Here is a 21410-nt window from a genome sequence, read left to right on the forward strand (position 1 = left end):
GGGGGCTCAGCCTGGAGAAAAGGAGGTTCAGGGGGGACCTTCTCTTTCTCTCCAACTCCCTGACAGGAGGGGGGAGCGGGGGGGGGTATCAGGCTCTGCTCCCAGGGAACAAGGGACAGGATGAGAGGAGATGGCCTCGAGTTGTGCCAGGGGAGGTTTAGGTTGGATTTTAGGGAAAATTTTTTCATGGAAAGGATGGTCAGGCATTGGAACAGGGTGCCCAGGGCAGTGATGGAGTCCCTATCCCTGGAGGGATTTAAAAGCCCTGTGGATGTGGCACCTGGGGACATGGGTCAGTGGTGGTCGTGGCAGGGCTGCGGCAATGGTTGGAGTCGACGATCTTAGAGGTCTTTCCAAACTAAAAGATTCCATGATTCCAAGACACCCAGCTAACTTTTGAAAGCCATTTTCACATGATCTGCTGGAATATAAGGTTCCCCCATGATCCTTATTGCTGACTAACCCAGCACAAAAGCAAGAGCAATAGTTCAAATCTGAGCACAAAACTGAAATACTTGTAAATTTTTCAGACTAGGGAGAATAAATAAAGCCTGGAGAATAGAGGATGGGTGGGAACAAATGCTGAAGGGCTTGGAAAGGCAAAGAGCACATAATTACAGCAATATCCCATAGCCTGCACACCCCAGGTAGAACAAGGCAAAGAGATCCTGCTGAGTTGGACTCGATGGTCCTTGTAGGGCCCTTCCAACTCAGGATATTCTCTGAGGAAAAACCATCAAGATGACACTGATTTTAGTCACACACTTCCACAGCCAAGAGGAACATTCCCTGGAGTGTGGGTCTACTCACTACAGTGAGATCCAGAGTGATATTGAAACACAAGAGCCAGATTATTTCATCAATTCCTCAATTATTCCATCCAACCAACCCAACCTCAGGGCAAATCTGGAACAGCAACCCCCCTCTGACGTTCAGCTTCAAACATTTTTGACCCAAACAAAACCATGGGATGAAGGGCTCTTGTAACCAGCATAAACAATCCCCCTAATATTTTGTTTAAAAAGAGCCTGCCTAAAATAAATCACTGTTTCTGTGCAGGGCATCGCTCGACATGGAGACTCCAAAAATCAAAAGAAGAAAGCAAAAGCAAAAGCAAAGCAAAGCTCATCCCTTTTGTATGCCTTAGGAATTAAATCAATACACTGATCAATTCCGGGTAAGAATAATTCCAAAGGGGGATTTATGAGACAGCTCCAGGTCCCTAAAGGCTTCAAACATCTCAGCTGGTTGAGAGGTTTGCCCATCTCCCCTCATGGCTAATGTGAGGGATGATGCACCAAGGTGGGGGGATGGATGCTTGGGTATGGGCAGCTCTAATGATAAGTTCATAAAAAAACCCATTAATATTACATTTGAGCAGCCATTTATACATTTGAGTTTGCTCAGGAGGGTTTCTGAGCATCCCTCCACTGCTACCTCCTCAGTGCTGGCGGCGCCACATGTTCCTCTAGGAAAGCGAGGCAGGAAAACCCAAAGCCCTTTTTGCATGGAAAAAAATGCCCTTGAACACTCACATATTGGAGACCACAACCCATCTGGGGTCACTACCGCAAAAAATGCAGCTTAGGAGGTGGGTTTAGACCCCAGTCCCTGAGCACAGCCTCGGTTAATGAGAAGTGGACTTAACAAGCACAGCTGGAAAGTGAGTGAGCACCAAAACGACTTAGAGCCCTAATGAGGATTAAATACCTGGGGAGTTTATTAACTCTGACAACCCTTATCCCATCTCCCAGCATTATGCAAATCTGGGCACAGCCATAACGACGTGCTGAGTGACTCCACCGGGCAATATGACCAAACTTCAACACTTTTCCATCACTGTAAGGCTGTTAAATCCCAATTGTTCAGCAGGGGACAACGTAGATGTGGGAGCAAGGTCAGTGCACTCACTCCAGATTTTCTACAAGCTACGAGTACTTGAGAAGGGAACGTTTGAGACTGGAAAATTCCTTGGAGAAGATTTGTTAGAAGACAGCCCTGACCTGTTGCCTTGTTTTAGCCCAGCAGACGACTTGGTGCTTTGCTGTCAACTCCAAAAGATTTGTTGGCCTTTTCTTCCTCCAGTTTTCCAGCATTTTTCCTGGAGACTGTGGGTGTGTGTACCTCATGAGGGATGTTATCCACATTACTTGTTCACACTGGGTAAATCCATCGCCAGCATTTCCCTACAAACACAAAAACTCCCACCCATCCCAAAAAATCTGGCTTTACAAGCAACTCTCCGTGTAATTTTCCCAAGGAGAACCTGCAATAGCTTCAAAAATTCAGTTGTTAAACAGGAATGACCTCGATACAGCCATAGGAACCACCTATGGATTCTTTCTCTCCTGAAGACCCAGCAGCTCTTCCGGAATGAAGCCACGTGTGCGGGTGTTTCCTGCCCTCCAGGAGGAAGACAAGCAACAATTCCCCTTTCAGACCCCAAACAACACACACTTCACAATTCCAGTAATTCCAAGCTGGTCAGAAATGTTTCTTTCCAGGTATGGAGTTTGCAAGACTTGGTGCAAAACACAAAGACATGAGCAGTTCAGTGATTTAAGTAAAGTCAGGCACCACAAAATACCTTTTCTGCTTCTGTGGAGCAGAAACAGAGATTACTCTTCCCTCCAGGAAATCAGATCTGAGCACAGGAAGAGACAAAATATCCCCTTTTCCTTTAGGGCCTTTGATGGGCTTCCTAGAATTTCTATACAAGGATGAAAGGTGCTTCCAATGAAATATTCAGGAAGAAAAAAGCAGCACCAGAATTCTTACTCTTCAGGAAATCCCTCCAAAATCCCAGTCTGGATATGGATTTTTAGTGGCTCTCTGGGAGCCTTATTTGTTTGCTTTCCTTTTAACACATGAAATACATTTTTAATGCATTCCCCCAGGAATCAATTGGCATTTATGCTCCCAGGGATTTGGCACTAAATCCCAGGAACCTGTTGATACCCTACCACAGAAATAATTTAGCGAGTTATCCTCATACACAGGGTTTGATTTTCCTTATCATTTGATGGTTGCTTTAAAATCCTTACCAGCCATTCCCATTTTTCCCCCCATTTAATCTTGAAGGTGAAATTTAGCTTCATAATTACATCTGTACTTACTGGAACACAAATGCCTCATTCCAAGATGACTCAGAGGACAAAGCCACATTTTAATACCTACCGAATTTTGCCGTGGTATTTATCTAAGATTTTCAGCTGAAAATCTCCCTCTTTCCATCACTTCTGTGGGTTTAAGTACTATATTTAATTCCCAAACAGGGGAAAAATCAGGAAAAAAGTGTATTTGTTTTCTTCTTTGCCTCAAACTATCTATTCACCAAAAATTATGCTGCACGTAGGAGTAAAAAATGAAAGAAATCAGTTTTTATTCTAAAAAAACCCACATTTATGTCTTTTTTTTAAAAAAATATAGGTATTAGCAATGCTTGGCGAGTGTGAAGAGGAATTATCTGAGATTAGAACAAGCAAAACCAAGAGCAATTCAAGCTCTTGGATCTCCTAAAGGGATCTAATGACCAGGAAGAGAAGCCAACCCTCTGTTCCCAGTAAGACTTGGACATGCAGTCAGTGGGAAACAGTCCACCAAGGCACGTTGATGATAATGATCATCATTAATTAAGTGATCAAATAAAGCAGACTCAAAATACACTTTGATTTGAGTAGGGTTTAGGGGTGCCAGATAATACTGAAGGGCTCGTGTCAGAGGAGTGGTGACCACATGGACTAAAATACTACAAAAATCCCATTTTCCTCTCTGACACTGTTATTGCTCCACAAGGGCTGGAAAAAAACACATATGGAAGGTGGTTCCAGCTTGGCTTTGTAGTACTAGGGAGAGGAACAGTGCTGAGGGTGGTTTGTTGGGACTGTCACTGCTGTTCTGAGATGGAGCAGTGTCTAAGGAAGGGAGAGACACTGTGAGAGCTAAATTAGGGAAGGAGCAGAAAATGAGGGGGGTGGTGAGGAAGGAGAGTAGCACCACAAACAAAACCTGCCACCACATCTACGGCTCATCACCAAAGCTGAGAGAACACTGCTGGGTTGGAAAAAAAAGAGACAAAAAACACCACGTGGCTTGAATAAGGCAAGGTCTAAATCCATTTTCTGGTCCTAATGCAGGTTTTAGTGCCTCACTTACAGAATCAGAGGGGTTTGGGTGGGAAGGGACCTTAAAGGTCATCTAGTTCCATCCCTTGCCATGAGCAGGGACACCTTCCACTAGCCCACATTGCTCCAAGCCCCGTCCAACCTGACCTTCAACACTTCCAGGGATCCAGGGGCAGCCACAGCTTCTCTCCAACCCTGCCCTCTGGCATTGGGAAGCCATTCCCCCTTGCCCACGCTGTGGGATCAGCCCAGGGCATGGCTGGTTTCAGGGCTGTGAGCGCCCATGGATGGATCACGGCGAGTTTTTCATCAGCCAAAACTGATCTCCCACCAGGTTCATTCCATTGAGTGGGTCCCAAGCCCCCCACATGTGGGCACATGGAGCACTGTGGGTTCATGGAGCACTGTGGGTTCCTGCTCTCCCACTCCCTTCCCACTTGTACCTGAACACGTCACACGTTTGGTTTGATCCACAGCAATGGATTGAGTGGCTTTTGTGGCTCATGGGACATGGGCTGAGACAAGTAGGATTAGGGGTATTTTTTTCAAACAGAGGCTTAACACCCAGAGGAAAGTGCTCTTGCAGGATATCAGACTCTGGTTTAATCCCTGTCTTGGCATCCAGGAGTGTTATATCATGCTCGGGCTGGAGAAGGGTGATGTCATTTTCCACACTCGTATTTTATCTTCACATCATATTCAAAGCCTGTCATTCCCCTGGGTGCTTTCCCTAAGAGAGCTCCAACCCTTAACACACCACGTTGACTTCAGCCTGCAAAAAGGTTCTTTAATGATTTTTATGTTTGACTAAAGGAGGAGGGAAAATAGCTTTAAAAGGATCAGTGAAAGAAGAGGAGTGAAAGATGCAGGTTTTAATTTCTAACAGCGAAAAAAAAAAAGAGGAAAAGTTCATTTAAAAACAGTACAAACTTTCCTGCAAAGGCTCATTTTTATGCTTTACTTCTATAAATGTACCTGCAAACTCTAGATTTTAAAAACCAACGAAACTCCAAAGCTCTGCACTATCCCTGGCTCCTGCCACATCCTGGCACAAACCTTCCCCTCTCCCCCTGGAGCTGGGAGGCAGCGAGGGTGTCCTGCCAACAGATTTCATCCAAGAGATGCAAGTGGCGATGATGTTTTCCAGAACTTATGCGTGGATTTTCCAATGAGAAAAAATAGCCTGGAATGTCACTCCCATATGATGCTGTGTCGTGCCCCAACATGACACCAAAACACGGATTTTGTCACTACATCAGTTACAAAGTTCCCAGATTCACAGGGGGGTTTTGGTACCAGTTTCCAACTTCACGTATCAAACACCTTCTTGTGCTCTCCCTTCTCCAGGACCCACTTCCCAGCACCTTCCGTGACCATCTGCCTTGGACTGATTTCCTGGTCTCTTTATAATCACCTGCTTCGACAAAGGTCCCTCTCCATTACTCAGAGGTACTTTCAGGGGATTTCCCAAACCCTGCCAACACCCTTCCTAAAAAATCCCAACAGGAGAAGTCAAATCAATGCATTTATCCAGAGTGGCAACCTTCCTGTGTCAATATATCCCCAGGCTGACAACTCAGTCCTTCAGAGCTAATTGTTTACCTGTTACCATAGGAGATAATAAACCACTAATGACTAATTATATATAAAAAAAATAACTATTTAAAAAAATATAATTAAAACCATTTTGAATATTTTCACCATGGGCCAGTGTGTCCATCCTGCTGGCCAAGGAGTGGGCAAGGGAGGGGGGAGGTTCTTCCCCTCTGCCCCCTCAGGTGAGACCCCCCTGCAGAGCTCCCTCCAGCTCTGAGGTCCAACAGCACAACGATGTGGAGCTGCTGGAGCAAGTCCAGAGGAGGCCATGGAGCTGCTCCGAGGGCTGGAGCTCCTCTGCTCTGGAGCCAGGCTGGGAGAGCTGGGGGTGTTCACCCGGAGAAGACAAGGCTCCAGAAGACCTTCCAGTGCCTAAAGGGGCTCCAAGAGAGCTGGAGAGGGACTTTGGACAAGGGATGGAGGGACAGGCCAAGGGGCAATGGCTTCCCGCTGCCAGAGGAGATCCCACTGCCAGTTAGGTGGGATATTGGGAAGGAATTGTTGGCTGTGAAGGTGCTGAGGCCCTGGCACAGGTTGCCCAGGGAAGCTGTGGCTACCCCATCCCTGGAAGTGTCCAAGGCCAGGTTGGATGGGGCTTGGAGCAAACTGGTCTGGTGGAAGGTGTCCCTGCCCATGGCAGGGGGTGGAATTAGATTTCTTGAAGGTCCCTTCTGACCCAAACCATGCTGTGATTCCATGATCCTCACACTATTTCATATACAATCCTAATGAAATGGCTCGTGTCATTCCTGTGCTAACAACATGGGAAGTGTCAGTGTGCTCCTGCAACTGCCCTCTCCTAACTCATCCTCTTGTCATTACCTGGATGGAAATCAGGAAAATAAAGTGGAAAACCTCAAAGGAGAACATCTTACGTGGGTGTGTTGAAGACACATCTGTTGTGTCTCACTGGTGGCAGGGCAGGTTTGGAAAAGGACAGATGGGAGACCCCAACCCCATCCCAGAGCAGAGTAAAGCAGAGCCGAGCCTGCTAGTTATGGTTAGAGCTGATTTGAAGTCTCTAACTTTGTCCTGCTGCAGCTGACTGTCTGTGATCTGCTGTGGTTACGCTTTTCACAACCAGCCTCCAAGTCACAGTCAAGAGCAAAGGGAACCAACACAAATCTCGTTAGCAATTTTCCCCAACTCTCAACAGCAGTCACATGGTTCCAGACATCATCCTCCTAAAAAGATTTCAGTCACAGTCTTTGGATTTGGGCAGTGTGGTTAGAAAATAGCATCTGTGACAGATCAAAAGAGAAAAGGAAAGAAAAAAACCACTCTCTGTTCCAGAAAACAAGACTGTGGTTCTCCCTGTGGAGGAGAGGATGAGAGGAGCGACATGGGGATGACCCCCACTGAAAGGGACTTTTAGAGCAATCACAGAGCTGCAGAAGTTCAGAGCCAGCAGGCAGTCAAATTGGAAGGGTCCAAGGCAACAAAAAGGAGTTTTTCTCCACGTTTGTTCATCCAAAGTCTGTTGTATCAACAGCATGAACCGAGCTCCCATCCAGGCCATGTTTTCACAGGGAACGCGGGACATAAATCAGTTAATAAGTTACTTAGTAGCAGGAGAAGTTGTTGTGTGACCTGATGTGAGGAGGAACCTGGAGGCCACCTCCAGAGCAATTTGCTCAGTACTTCACAGGCACAACACACCTCCAGCCCCACCGAGGCATCCGAGGCACCACCAAAAATAGCACTTGAGCTTCTGTAAGCAAAGTCCCACCTTTCTACTGGCCCTTCCCAAGCACAGGGACATCGTAGAAAAGCTTGTTCTGCCAGTGCATCATTGTCATCAGTACAGGCTATTTTTACCTTTTTTTTTTTGGCAAACTTCCTCAAAGGGGAATTATTTCTCCTCACACCTCAGCTGCCACTGTTGGAGAGGCAAAGGCTGTGCAGCACACCCCGAGCAGCCACAGAGCTCCTACACCTCCTCCTCCTTCAGCCACTGACAAACAGCCTCAGGCTGAGAAAAAAAAATCAACCTAAACTTAATCAGGTTGGGACTGTACACAAAAAACCCCCATATTCCAAGCAACTGTACCAAAATGACATCCCACGTGGGAAGAGCTGACTCAGTAACCCAGGAGTGGTTTGTTTTCATTCCTTGAAAACTTTTCACATGATCTTAGAAATTTCAGTAACTAAAAGGACTCGGTGAAATTAAAGTGCCTTTTCAGTAATCAGATGTAATTAAAAGAATCCTTTAAAGAGCTGAGAATGGATTTGAGAATGGGAAGGCAGTTGGAGCAGGAGGTTGGTTCCAGGCAGAGTAGGCCATGGAAAGTCAGCATTTCCCTTCCTGAAGTCCTGATTTTGGACCTTGTTCAGGAATCCTGAAATCCCAATGTCTTCCTTGTTTTTCCAGGCATTAGTGCCAAATAAATAGCAGGAACACAGTTAACACCCAGGATTTTCTATGGTGGCACAGGGCACCCGACTGACTGGAAGAGCTTTGGTATATGAGGATGTGTCTGCCCCATTCCTAGCAGTGTCCAAGGCCAGGTTGGACGGGGCTTGGAGCAACCTGGGATAGTGGAAGGTGTCCATGCCCATGGTAGGGGTTGGAATGAGATGGGTTGTAAGGTCCCTTCCAACCCAAATCACTCTGAGATTCTACAAAGATCAGCACATTTGGGAGATCCTCAGAAACAAACTCTTACACCAGATCCCAGATCACTTCCCACATTGCACTCTGCAGAAATGTCAGGGCAGTGAATCATATAATAAAGTGTAAAACCCATGAAAACAGGATAACCTCCCCCCCTCACATTGATGAACTCAGTCTTTCTAAAAAAGAAAAGATGCTGCATCCCATGCAGGAATTCCCTGCAGGAATGCACACAGGACACCAGTGACAAAACCACTACTCATCTCATCCCTATTGCATCACCAGGCACAGGGAAAAATGAGAAACTTCATCCCACAAAAAGGTTTCTTTTGAAGTTCTACCCTCTCAGGTTGCCCTGAGATGCTCATTTGCCTCTTCAAAGCTTTGTGAGGTTTCAGTTTTATTCCCTGACTATTTTTCTGTTAATTCCGAACACACTCATCAACAGCAGCTCTTCAAAGGGATCCTGCTGAGCTCCTCACATAATAACCCGTGGTGACAATGAGTCTCCCAAGCTAATGGGCTTTGGGATAAGTAGGTGCTTCCAGCAGTTTTGCTACTTTCTATTCCATTAAGTGCCCTCGTGCTTCAGGACTGACAATTTTCATCCCACTTTCTTCACGCTACTAATTATTTTGTCTCGTTCCCACTTTTTCTCCTCTAATATTTTCAGGCTCGGGATTAGTTGCAACTGTGATCTCTCCCTTTGTTGTTTTTTTTAACATCTTAGGTAATGTTATGCCATTTGGCCCTGGAACTCCATTCCTTTTCCCTTATAATGGTCTGAAAAGGCATCAGACAGTCCCACTACAAGGACGTAAGAGAATGAAACATCAGCTCTTTGCTGTAATGAAATACTTTTTTCCTTTCATTATGCTCTGCTCTGCTTGGCTTCTCTATCTTGTGTCTCTGCCAATTAACTGTTAATGTGCTGAAAATTAAATGCTCATGTTGAAAATTCAATGTTCTCCCTGATCTGAAACCCCAAATGCCCCAAATAACCATCCTGTGGTGGTTATTCCTGGATGTGCCAAGAGTGTCTTGTGTTTCTTAGGAAAAACTCATTCCAGGTAAAGAAGGTCGGGGTGAAGGAACACTTGACATGAAAAAATAGCACTGAATGGTTTTGTGGCAGCAGAAGAGACAGATGTGCCTGTCCCACTGCTCCTGGGCAAAGGTTCTCTCCTCTCCCCTTCTCCCAAAGGACACAAACCCAACTCTTCTCCCATTCCAAGAATTTTCTCTGGGTCAGCTGAGCTAGCACAGACCCAGGGACAATGAGCATGAGAGGATGAAAGGACAAGGAAAGCAAAGGCTGGCAGGAGACCGGGACTGTCTCATCCTGCCCTACTGCCCCACTAAAAACATGGATTAATGCTTGTCACCCTCTGTTTCTGCACATCCCAGATTTTCAGGAGCCAGAATATTTGGGTTTGCAAATCTCACCTGAACTGCACCAGCTTTCCTACCTAATCACAGGGTGATTCCACATGGACCTACAGCTGCACCTGTTCATGCAGAATAAAAAGCCTTGCACAGATTCAATGGCAATTTGGGTGCTCTGCTCACAGAGCAGCTCAATGGTCCTTCCACGGCCATGTGACACCTGCACAGAGAACCAGCTGCTAAAGAGTTTCCAGCACCACAAACAGAAACATGACCCCAGGATCCCAGCTCAGTTTGGGCTGGAAGGGACTTTCAAGATCATCTAATTTTCCCCCAGGGACACCTTCCACTATCCCAGGTTGCTCCAAGCCCCATCCAACCTGTCCTTGAACACTTTCAGGGGTGGGGCAGCCACAGCTTCTCTGGCCAACCTGGGCCAGGGCCTCATCCACTCACAGCCAACAATTCCTTCCCAATGTCCCATCTAACCCTGCCCTCTGGCAGTGGGAAGTCATTCACCCTTGTCCTGTCCCTCCATCCCTTGTCCAAAGTCCCTCTCCAGTTCTCTTGGAGCCCCTTTAGGCACTGGAAGGAACTTTCAGGTCTCCCTGGAGCTTCTCTTCTCCAGCTGAACACCCCCAGCTCTCCCAGCCTGGCTCCAGAGCAGAGGGGCTCCAGCCCTTGGAGCAGCTCCGTGGCCTGCTCTGGACTTGCTCCAGCAGCTCCACATCCTTCTGCTGCTGGACCCCAGAGCTGGAGGGAGCTCTGCAGGGGGGTCTCACCTGAGGGGGCAGAGTCCCACCCTCACCTGCTGCTCCCGCTGTGGGATCAGCACAGAAGACACGAGGGGGTTTCAGAGCTCCCAGCATTTGCTCCACAACATCTGCTTCTAACTGGACACACAACTTAGTCCCTTAGGTTCCTTTGGGATTTGGGATACCCATTTTCCACCTACAATGATGAGCAAACAGTAAGTTAAATACAAGGCTTGTTTATAGTGACATTCATCACATCAAACAACCAGCTCCCAACACCTTTCCAAAATTAAAGGAATGGAAGAATCAGGTCAGTTGTTGCCCGAAAAGTTGTCTCACATCTTTTATTTCCCTTCTGTTGTGCAATTTCCCATCAGATTTCTGCTGGAAGTGTGAATTAATTCGTTAACTAACCCTTAGGGATAAAACGTCCTTGATCACAAACGGCTGAAAATTATAAGGATCTGTCAAAATAAAGCATTTTAACAATAAAATACCAACAGAGTTATACTGAAAACATAATGGAAACAACCTTCTTTTTTCTGGAGGAATGTAAAAGAGGGTTCACTAACAGATGTATTTACTTTGATAAGTTTTTCCTCATCAGATGAAGAACACGGAAAAAAATGCAGAAATTGGTGAAAAACAGAGAAGCAGGTGATGGACACCAGGCTGATGAAGGGAACAGATGGGATGGAAACAGGGTGGGGATGTTGAGGAGCTTGGACATGAGGCTCATCTCTGGCACGATGGAAAGGGGGAATGGAACCACCAAGCAAGACTGGATTTGAGAGAGGTAAATGACTGTGAGTCAAGGCATAAACTCCTGGCCTTGAAGCCCTTCAGCAGAGATGGAAAAAACCTGAATTCCTTGAATTATATAGAAGCAGGAAGACAGACATGGCCCAGGAGGGCAGTTCCTCACACAGATTAACAGGGTGCTCAGATTACAAGTAGGATCAAGAGAAAGATTTTTAACAACCCCCAAGGTCTCCACCAAGATTTGATCTAATGCTCTGCTCCCCTGTTGGTCGCATGTTTCCTACCAACCATCAGTCAAGGCACTTGATATTTATTTGGATTTTTTCTTTTGATTACTTGAATTGTGGCTTATGAAACTTTTCCACCTCTGTAGGAGAACTGAAAAGTAGTAACACATGAAAAAAAAGCCCAGAGTCTGGAGTTGGGGGGCACTTGGAGAAGGACAACAGCAACCCAGAGCAGGCATTATTTACTGCCGTTAAAATCCCATTTTCCCAATTTCATCAACGTGTCTGCTATATTTTACCTTATTAGGGAGAATGTGACTGTGGCTGCAGAGATGCCCCGCGTTTAGGACAGATTTTAATCCAAACAGCCCAGTCAACCCTCATACCACTGATGCCTTTACTGCTTCCACAGCCTTTTCCAAAGGTCCTTCCCACTGCATTTGATTTGCTAAATAAGCAGACCTGTCCAGCTCGCTGTTCCCAAACACTCCACTGTGATTTCTCTGGAAACCCATGGACTGCTCCCGGCTCAATTAATCCACCATCTCACTCTTGATAAAGACACTGGCAGCTGTTTTGGACACTAACCCAAGCCCTGAGAACACAAGTGCCGCCTTTCATGTCCGTGCAGCCTTTTCCCTGAGTTTATTGACAGCCCAAAGCTCCTCAACCTTCGCTCCCGCCCAAACTGCGCCGGCGTCTCAAACACTGCATCAAAACCCCATCCAGCTGCTATAAAAGGGAAAATGAGTGGTTGCAGGAGTGGCTCTGGGGCAGATGAGCCAGCGTGGCTCAGGAGATAAGAGGCAGCTGCCAGAGGTAAAGAGAAGCATTATTTATGGATGTGCTGCCCTTGCTCATTGGAATTTCGGAGGCGCTGGGAGATGCAGCTGGAGAGCTACAATCAAACCCATGTTTGCCATCAGTGCCACAGCCTGGAGAGGCTGAAGCTACAAAGGAGTGTTGTTTCCCTTCAGAAGCAGGACTCTCCTTGGCTGCAATTCTCCTTCATTTCTGAAATTGCAGCAGCGACATGGGAGTGTCCTCAAATGTTAACACCACGGCGGGACACCACCTCTTAATGATTTACTGATGACTTAGAAAACCTGTTGGCACATTACCCTTTGCAGGGTCTTCCTGAAGAACCACATGTTCCTCCCATAATCCTGGGAATATCCCAAGGATGGGCACTGACTACCCAGCAAGAAGCAATAGATGGCACCCTGAAATGGGAGTTCAGTTCACAACCATTTATCTGCTCCTCCCTATGGCCCTGCTCGAGCGGGTGCTGCTGCCACACACCTCGCACCTTCCTGGGTGAGATGAAGTAAAATGAAACCTTAGTTGTGCTGGGAAGAACTTGCTCAGCTGAACATGATGGCAAGTGGTGGCACACTGGAGGCACTGGTTTTGCTTTCTTGGAGTTCTGCCTTTTTCTGGACTTCAACTGAACATTTGAACCTGTTAATCTGATTTAGATGATACATTCACAGGCTGGTTTGGGTTGAATCATCTCCTTCATCATCATCCCTGCCATGGGCAGGGACACCTTCCACTAGCCCAGGTTGCTCTAAGCCCCATCCAACCTGGCCTTCAACACTCCCAGGAGCCACAGCTCCTCTGGGCAACCTGTGCCGGGAGTCCCCACCCTCACAGCCAACAATTCCTTCCCAATATCCCATCTAACCCTGCCCTCCAACAGTGGGAAGCCATTCCCCTTCTGCTATCACTATAGGCCCTTGTAAAAAGTCCCTCTCCAGCCTTCCTGTAGGTTTCCTTTAGGCACTGGAATCCACTCCTTGGATCACCCAGCAGAACAGTTTTATGTAGGCAAGGTTCAGAAAGTCTTGACTTATTAACAGAAACACAGAGCTGACAAAGTCAATATTTTTGCATAACTCAAAACCAGCACGTTAGTCCTGGAGGCAAAGCCCAACATGACTCTTGGGGCAAAGCCATTAAGAAAAGTCGTAAGTGAAGAAGAACAATACCAATAAACAGACAGGAGATGGTGGCAATTGCAGCTTTCTGCACACTGCAGGCTTCAGGCTGCTGGGATAAGAGAAGGCTCTGGGGAAACCTTAGAGCACCTTCCAGTACCCTAAAGGAGCTCCAAGAGACCTGGAGAGGGACTGTGGACAGGAGTCTGGAGGGACAGGACAAGTGGGGATGGCTTTAAGCTGAAAGAAGGCACATTTAGTTTGGATATTGGGAAGAAATCCTTCCCTGTCAGAGTGGTGAGGAAGAGGTTGCCCAGAGAAGCTGTGGCTGCCCCATCCCTGGAAGTGTTCAAGGCCAGGTTGAATGGGGCTTGGAGCAACCTGGGATAGTGGAAGGTGTCCCTGCCCATGGCAGGGGGTGGAACTGGATGAGTTTTAAAGTCCCTTCTAACCCAAACCAGTCTGGGATTCTCTAAGGTCTGTCTGCAAGTGGTTCCCCACAAGGACACTTTGCAGTACCTTCTACCCAGGCACCAAAACGTGCCAGAATAAAACATTTAGTTTTACCTAAATACTGCAAAGATGAGCAGAAGAAACCCAGGAGAAGAGTCTGGTGTCAATTCACAGCTGCCAGGAAGGAGAACATTTCAAATGAGTTGCCAAGTACTCAAACCACTGTTTCCAAAAAAAAAAAGCCCCAAACCACAGGCCCCTGTTTCAATCAGAGCACAACGAGAAGACAGCGAGGAGCAGCCAGCCAGGAATGTGACATCACTGCAAATCCCACAGAGGAGCCTCTCTGGGTGCCTGGGGGCTACGGCTTGGGAAAGGGGAAGAGTACAGTAAAAGTCCAATCTCAGCTCTGACCCTCCAAAACCCTGAAGGAAAGGATTCCTCCAGGCCAACCGCGTCTCCTCTGCCCATTCAACACTACCAAGAAGGGGGTGACAATTGTGACAGGAGGACCCTGAGGGTGCAAATGACTCAGGGGCCAAGCTGGGAGCATGGAATGACCACACTCACATTAACCATTCCACGGCAAGCATTTCTACTTGGACTTGTCATCCACATGTGCTCCAGTCCTGAGGAAAGGGGTCAGCAAACCTCAGCCCCTGTGCCCAGCACAGAATGTGAAACACTCCGGTGTGGAGCAGATGCACGGAGGAATCTCATCAAAGCTCAAAACCCATCCCAAATCCAAGGTTTCAAGGGTTTTTACACGGAATCCCAGGCTGGTGTGGGTTAGGAGGGACCTTAAAGCTCATCTCATTCCACCCCCTGCTATGGGCAGGGACACCTTCCACTAGCCTAGGTTGCTCCAAGCCCCATCCAACCTGACCTTGGACCCTTCCAGGAATGGGGCAGCCACCACCTCTCTACCACCTGAAGATCAGTAGATCTAACGTGCTCTTCTTGATGGTGTAAACAAGCAAGGACATGTCCAAGTGACACTTTTACAACCCTTTTTTTGAGAGCCGCTGCAACACAGTCTTTTCCAGACAAACTCTCCTGAAATTTTCAGTGTATCAAGCTGTGAAAAAACCCTCCAGCATCTGCAAAATAAAGCAGCAGTTCAATACACCAGGAAAAGCAGCTGTCTATGAGGTACAGAGGTTGTGGTGGGACAGTCATGTCTGAAAACCCTCAAAACCGCAATCCCTCCATCCCTTTGAGCCAACTCTGAAGCTCTTTTGTTAAACACACAGGAGGAATAACCAGCCCATTGGTTGCCAACAGCCCAATGAGTCATGAGTGGGGATTATCAGACATCAATAGTCTTTGTAAAGTCCCAAAATGCCAAATGAATCCCACTCTTCCTTCCTGACTGAGATGGATCTGAATTTAAGTCCCCTCTCCTACTCCCTGAGCCAGAGGAAGACCAGGAGAGGCCTCTTATCATGAGGAGGCTCCAGTAAGAGTAACTCAAATTCTGCTCTGTGGAGTATGAGCAGGTCAGTGGTGAACCTGCTCTAAAGTGAGGTCACTGGGGGCTAAAATGTGATCAGGATGCTGATCTTGGAAGGAGGTGAACACAAAGCAGGGGTGGTGCCCATCTTTCAACACAATTCACAGCTTCTTACAAAATGACTTCATCACAGAGATTCCATCAACATTTCCCAAGGGAGTCTGGTGCTTCTCTGTTCTCCCCCACCACAACACACCCTGATCTTTCATTTCTTTGACTGGATACTGGTGACAAACCTCTCTAAGTGAACACATGAGATTTGTGAGCAGTGACATCACCAGAAACATTTTGGGAAGCAGTTGAGAAACTCATTTTCAGTCTCAAGAGGGTTCTTTGATCTCAGCTGAAAGAGCAGCAAGGTAAGACTGTTTCCAGCTGTTTCAATCCAAAACAGCTGTTGGGCAGCAGGGGAGGGGGGATTCTGCCCCTCTGCCCCCTCAGGTGAGACCCCCCTGCAGAACTGCCTCCAGCTCTGGGGAACAACAGCACAAGGAGGTGGAGCTGCTGTATTGAGACCAGAGGAGGCCCCAAGATGATCAGAGGGATGGAGCAGCTCTGACATGAGGAAAGGCTGAGAGAATTGGGATTGTTCAGCCTGGAGAAGAGAAGGCTCTGGAGTGACCTAATTGTGGCCTTCCAGTACCTGAAGTAGCTGACAAGACGGAGAGAGACTATTGACAACGGCCTGGGGGGACAGGACAAGGGCGAATGGCTTCCCACTGCCAGAGGGCAGGGTTAGAAGGGATATTGGGAAGGAATTGTTTGCTGTGAGGGTGGGGAGGCCCTGGCCCAGGTTGGCCAGAGCAGCTGTGGCTGCCCCATCCCTGGAAGTGTTGAAGGCCAGGTTGGACGGGGCTTGGAGCAACCTGGGATAGTGGAAGGTGTCCCTACCAATGGCAGGGGGTGGAATGAGATCATCTTTAAGGTCCCTTCGAACTCAGGCCATTCTATGACTCTCAGTAACCTCCAGTAGAAGTGGTAATAAAGTTCTAAACCTTTTTAGCCATTTTTTTTAAGTCTGTGCCCAAGAGGCAGGAAAAAAGGTAGGAACACCACATCCACTAAATATCCATCACAAAGACACTGCCAGAGCCTCTGTGTGCCCTTTGTTGGGGAGATTCAAGGCTTACACAAAGGCAACAATTAACTTCTAAAGATAAAAGCTGGTAACAGTTGCTGAGCTGAAACACATAATCTCAAAAGGGGAGAAAAGATACTTTTTTTTTTCCTGTAAAAAGGAGACAAAATATCTCCAGCTGACCCCTGACAACACACCATGTGTTGAGTTCTTTGCAGCACACCAGGCTGCTCTCCCAGACACTACTCAAGATGTTGCAAATTCTTACATGAAGCTACAATAAGGGGGAACGGAAGGACCGAGCGTGGTGAGTGCTCAACGTCCTTAAACTGGGGGATAGAAGAACAGGAGAGGCAAAACAAGGAGCTCAGCAGAACAGAATTTATGTATTTTGGGGATTGTAAAAGGAAAAAGAGGTGTTTCTGTGAATAATTCAAAATTCCTGAAAATCCCATTTTGATCACACATAAGACCCTCGAGTCTGGGAGCAGCTGGTGGAATTGTGGCTGTTCCAAAGCCCCACAGAAGGACAAAGGTTGCGAGGGGTCTGAGGGAAAGCTAATGGGAGTCTCCTATAGAGACCCCTGCTCCTGCCACACAGGAACCAGTGCTAATGCAGGCTTCGGAACCCAGGAAAAATGTCCAGGGGGTCTTGGATCCCCCCTCTGCTGTGGGATGAATCGGTGCCACAGTCAAGGAATGACATGTGGAGATTAATCAGAGACACTCAGCAACACCCAACTGTGCTTTGGAGAACTCTTACACAGCCACAAGTCATTAAACCACTTCAAACCCATCAGAATAAAGTGCAAATCTTCCAGGAACGGCACAGAAGGGAAGCCAATCCTTTTCTAAATTCATCCCCATTAGCTTCTCCCACGTTATTTTGACCTAAATAAATAAAAGCTGAAAGAAACTCTGAGTGTACAACTTCAAGTACTGAAAACCATCCCCAGAGTTGCCTTTTTAAGAATAAACATCTTGTACTGACCTCTGCTAGTTTGTATGGTAAGATCAGCTTCTCCCCCACTGTCACCGTCTTCCTGGTCACCAGGGCCTCAAACAGCATCTCTTCCTTCACCTAAAACAAAAATACTGATGTTAAGGATTGTTTCAGAAAACATTTATTTTAAAATTCAGGTTGTTTTAAAAAAGAGAACAGCGTTTCAAGTTAAAAAATCCCAAAATTCTGTGTAAAGGTTTTCAAATTCAAAATTTACAAATGGAATTAAAAACAAATAATGAAAACACTTGGCAGCCCTTGGCAGAGTTAAGGTCAGTGGATAAGAACAAGGCAGCCATAGGGAGGAGCCAACTCAGCATCAGAAACCAGACATCACAGTGTCCAAAGAAACCTGATTTCCTGCATTTCCAGCATTTCCCATGGGTTTCCTTCCTTCCTGATGCAGCTCCTCCCTCCTACACTTTTTGTTGGTAAAAAAGTTGACTTTCTAGCACTGTCAAGATGAAGTCACACAAATTATTCTCTAATCAACCAAACAGTGTCATCAGTTTAAAAGATATCCAAGTGTTTTCGGGGTTTTTTTTGGTGCTTTTCAGCGTGGAGAGGAATTAGGAGGAAGAAACCTTTGGAAAAGCACTTGAGATTTACTCCCTAAAGCTCCCTGGTGAGCTGACAATCCCCAATCAGCTCTCACAGGAATTGGTTTGCAGAACAAAATTCAGTTGTGTGAACAGTCAACAGGTCAATGGTGCCCAAAAATGAAGTGGTACTTGCAATTTTTGGGAAAAGGCCTCTTTTCCAGCCAGTTTCCAACCCCTCTTGTTTTGACATGCCCTGGAGGAACTCAGCAGGTGCTCTCTCTGCCAGGATACATCAGTTAGACCTGAATACTTTGGGTCTTGACTGATCTTTGCTGAATTTCCATGACAACAAAGAAATTGTTCTTCTGGGTGAAAATCTTGGAGCCCAGAACTCATGGATATGGGTTGATACAGAGATGATGTCGCTTGAGAAGCTGCACAGAAGTCTCTCCTCCCTGAAGGACTGCATGCAGACCCCAGAGCTGCTCAGAACATCTCTGGTGAAGGCCAAAATCCACATTCCTGAGGCCATCCAAGGCCACATTTTTATCACAGGGAAACAATTTATGAAAATGAGAAACTTTGTGGTTTAACAATTGGACTCATTGGGCTCAGAGGTCTTTTCCAACCGAAACAATTCTCTGAGTGGATGTACTTTGACTTATCAGTTTAATCCAGGAATTAGGCCCCATAGACACCACAGGACATATAGACCCCATAAGCCCCACAGACCCCACGGGTCCCATAAGCCACAATGCCCCATAGGCCCCACAGGCTCCAGAGACCCCACAGATCTGAGAGGCCACATATGCCCCATAGGCTTCAGAGCCTGAATTAGTATGAAGAGGAATTAGTGTGAAGAGGAAATGCAAAGGAGCCAGTGGAACTCCAGGAATCCCACAAACCATCACGACAATGATGCCGTTCTGTACAAAAATCTATTTCTACCAATAATACCATCCTGGGACACTCACTGAGAAACTCCAGGGCATTCCTACAGAACTGACTTTTCCTGAAGCACGAACTAACAGAACTTGTGGCTGTGGAAAGCAGAAGACATAAAGCCACCTGTACATGATGTCACCCTGCAAGGTTTTTATGCCATTGGAAATCCAGCATCAACACCTCGAGGTTCATCTCATGAGTGCCCAGGACAACTCTGGAGTCCCCAGCTCCCACAATCTGATTTGACCCTTTAAAATCAAGTGGGGAAAAACATAATCCCCTGGTTCATCCAGAAATCCATAGCAAGATTTCACATTTGTTTTCTGTTCCTCTGCATCCACCAAAATCTGTGATTTTTTAATTTTTGTCCTTGAGGGTGAAGTGTGGACACTTTTTCAGCAGGTTGTGACCATGGGACCATCAGCTGCTCTCCCTCAACTGCGTAGCTTGGAGCAAGTGAATCTCACACCATCCCTTATCCCACTTCAGAGCCGTGCAAACCCACAGCCGGCTCATCTTAATTATCAAAGGCACCAAGAAAGAGGGGTGTCAGATGGCTCCTAATCAAAACAGTCCAATGAAATATCCCTAAACAACATAAATGCTTCCAAGTCCCAGATTTGTCAGCAAACACAGGGATTTTAAACAACTACCCACACCACACCTCACCATCCCCACCTCACGTCCAGCCTGGTTTCCTTCTCAGCTTTCAGGATGGATGAGACCTGTGGATGTGGATCCTTCATCTCCTGGCCTGGAGGGATCACACTGAACCATCCTCTTATAGAGAAACACACTTGGCAAGGATGGGAATGTAATCCCTGCCTCTCCCTGGGTCTCTGCCTGGGATTACCACCCAGTGGAGCTTGATCTCAATTCCTTCATTGCCTCAGAGCACCAACAGCCAGGGCACAGCCAAATCAGTCTGATCGTCACTGAGGGTCACAGCGTGAGGGTACTCGGCTCCTTACGCCAAGGAGGAGCCACTGGAGTTTTCCAAAGATAAATCCAACAACTAAGGACACCTGGTGCAGCTTCCCCATCGCCTACACCCAACACTTCCTCCTCCAGTAGGTGTGACCCACTGAAATAGAGATAAATCCCACCAGAGCAGAGGTGCAAAGCAGAGAACATCCCTTACTCCTTCACTTTTTGCCCTGGAAGTTTCACTCCTAGGTCTCATCCTGTGGATCTTTGCTTTCTGGTGCTGAAGGGCATGTCCTGCTCTCCCTCTCAAACACGACCTGGAGGAGTTTATGTCTTAAATCTGCATTTGGTCCCTGTAATTAAGACGTTGGTGCCACACACGAGTGGAACCAGCGCCAAGGGCTGGATGGGCAGAGCTCCACGACCCAGGGAAGGATGACCGGCTGTGAACGCCGGCGGAGCACGGCGGGAGCCGCCAGGCAAGGGCTGGGCTGGAGCCAAAGCAGGCAGGGATTGCTTCTCCAGCACTGCTGGGCTGTTATCTTAGAGCAGCTGAAGGAAAATGAACCATTTCCAACTGGACAGCAAGAAAACATCAGGTTTTGTCTCTCCTCCCATATTTGAGAGAGGGATTACAGGGCTCAGGGCTTGTTCAAAAGCTGCCTGGGGTGGAGTAACAGCAAATACATTCAGATTTCTATCAGTTCTTCTTGGAAAAGAGCTGGATCTTTTCCTCAGACTTTCTTTCAAATAACCAGAGAGTTAGAAAGGACCTGAGGGAACGGCTGGAGCTGTGTCTGGGGAGGTTTAGGTTGGATATGAGGAAAAGGTTCTTCCCCCAGAGGGTGGTCGGGCACTGAACAGGCTCCCCAGGGCAGTGGGCACAGTACCAAGGCTGTCAGAGCTCAAGGAGTGTTTGGACAACACCCTCAGGCACAGGGTGGGATTGTTGGGGTGTCTGTGTAGGGCCAGGAGTTGGATTCGATGATCCCTGTGGGTCCCTTCCAACTCAGGATATTCCACAGTTCTATGAAGTTTTCTGAGTCAAGTTCTGGCTCAAAACATCTGATGAAGATGTCCCTGCTCATTGCAGGGGTTTGGACCAGATGAACTTTGGAGGTCCCTTCCAACCCAAATCATTCCATGATTCTACAAAACTCTGTACAGAAAACAGACCCAGAAGAAAAAGCTGGATGCAAGCACTGTCTGCCTCATAATCCCCTCACCTCCCCAATTACTTTCCAAGATGTTTATCACAGGAGGAGCAGGACGTTTGTGGGATCCCTCTGGGAAGCTGAAGATGATTTTTTAGTAGAAGAAGAACTTGAGCACATAAATCTGCCGTGGAGGCCAAACACAAATGGCCTCAATGGACAGGGAGATCTGGCAAAGTTAATCAAGGGCACTTGATAACTTATCTTTACCTTTCTTTGCACCAGGGATGGCTACTAAACCTACAAACTGAACATAAAACTGCTCCATTGACCACCAATAGAATTTACCTCCTTCTCCAATGGAAATAATTTCCTCTATTAGTAAACA

The 21410-nt window shown here is 47.0% G+C and overlaps 1 protein-coding gene across 7 annotated transcripts in view; it reads right to left on the reverse strand.

Moving 5' to 3' along the window:
- Nucleotides 1–21410, reverse strand: part of MYO9A (myosin IXA) — a 168803-nt gene that overhangs the window by 69474 nt on the left and 77919 nt on the right. For all 7 annotated transcript variants that reach the window (XM_027657759.1, XM_027657762.1, XM_027657760.1 and 4 more), the window contains one exon: nt 17443–17532. In XM_027657759.1, the coding sequence (XP_027513560.1) occupies nt 17443–17532 (90 nt within the window). The remainder of the gene's footprint in view (nt 1–17442; nt 17533–21410) is intronic.

Source organism: Corapipo altera, unplaced genomic scaffold (genome assembly GCF_003945725.1).
Source record: "Corapipo altera isolate COAL_440 unplaced genomic scaffold, ASM394572v1 308, whole genome shotgun sequence".
Classification (NCBI taxonomy): domain Eukaryota; kingdom Metazoa; phylum Chordata; class Aves; order Passeriformes; family Pipridae; genus Corapipo; species Corapipo altera.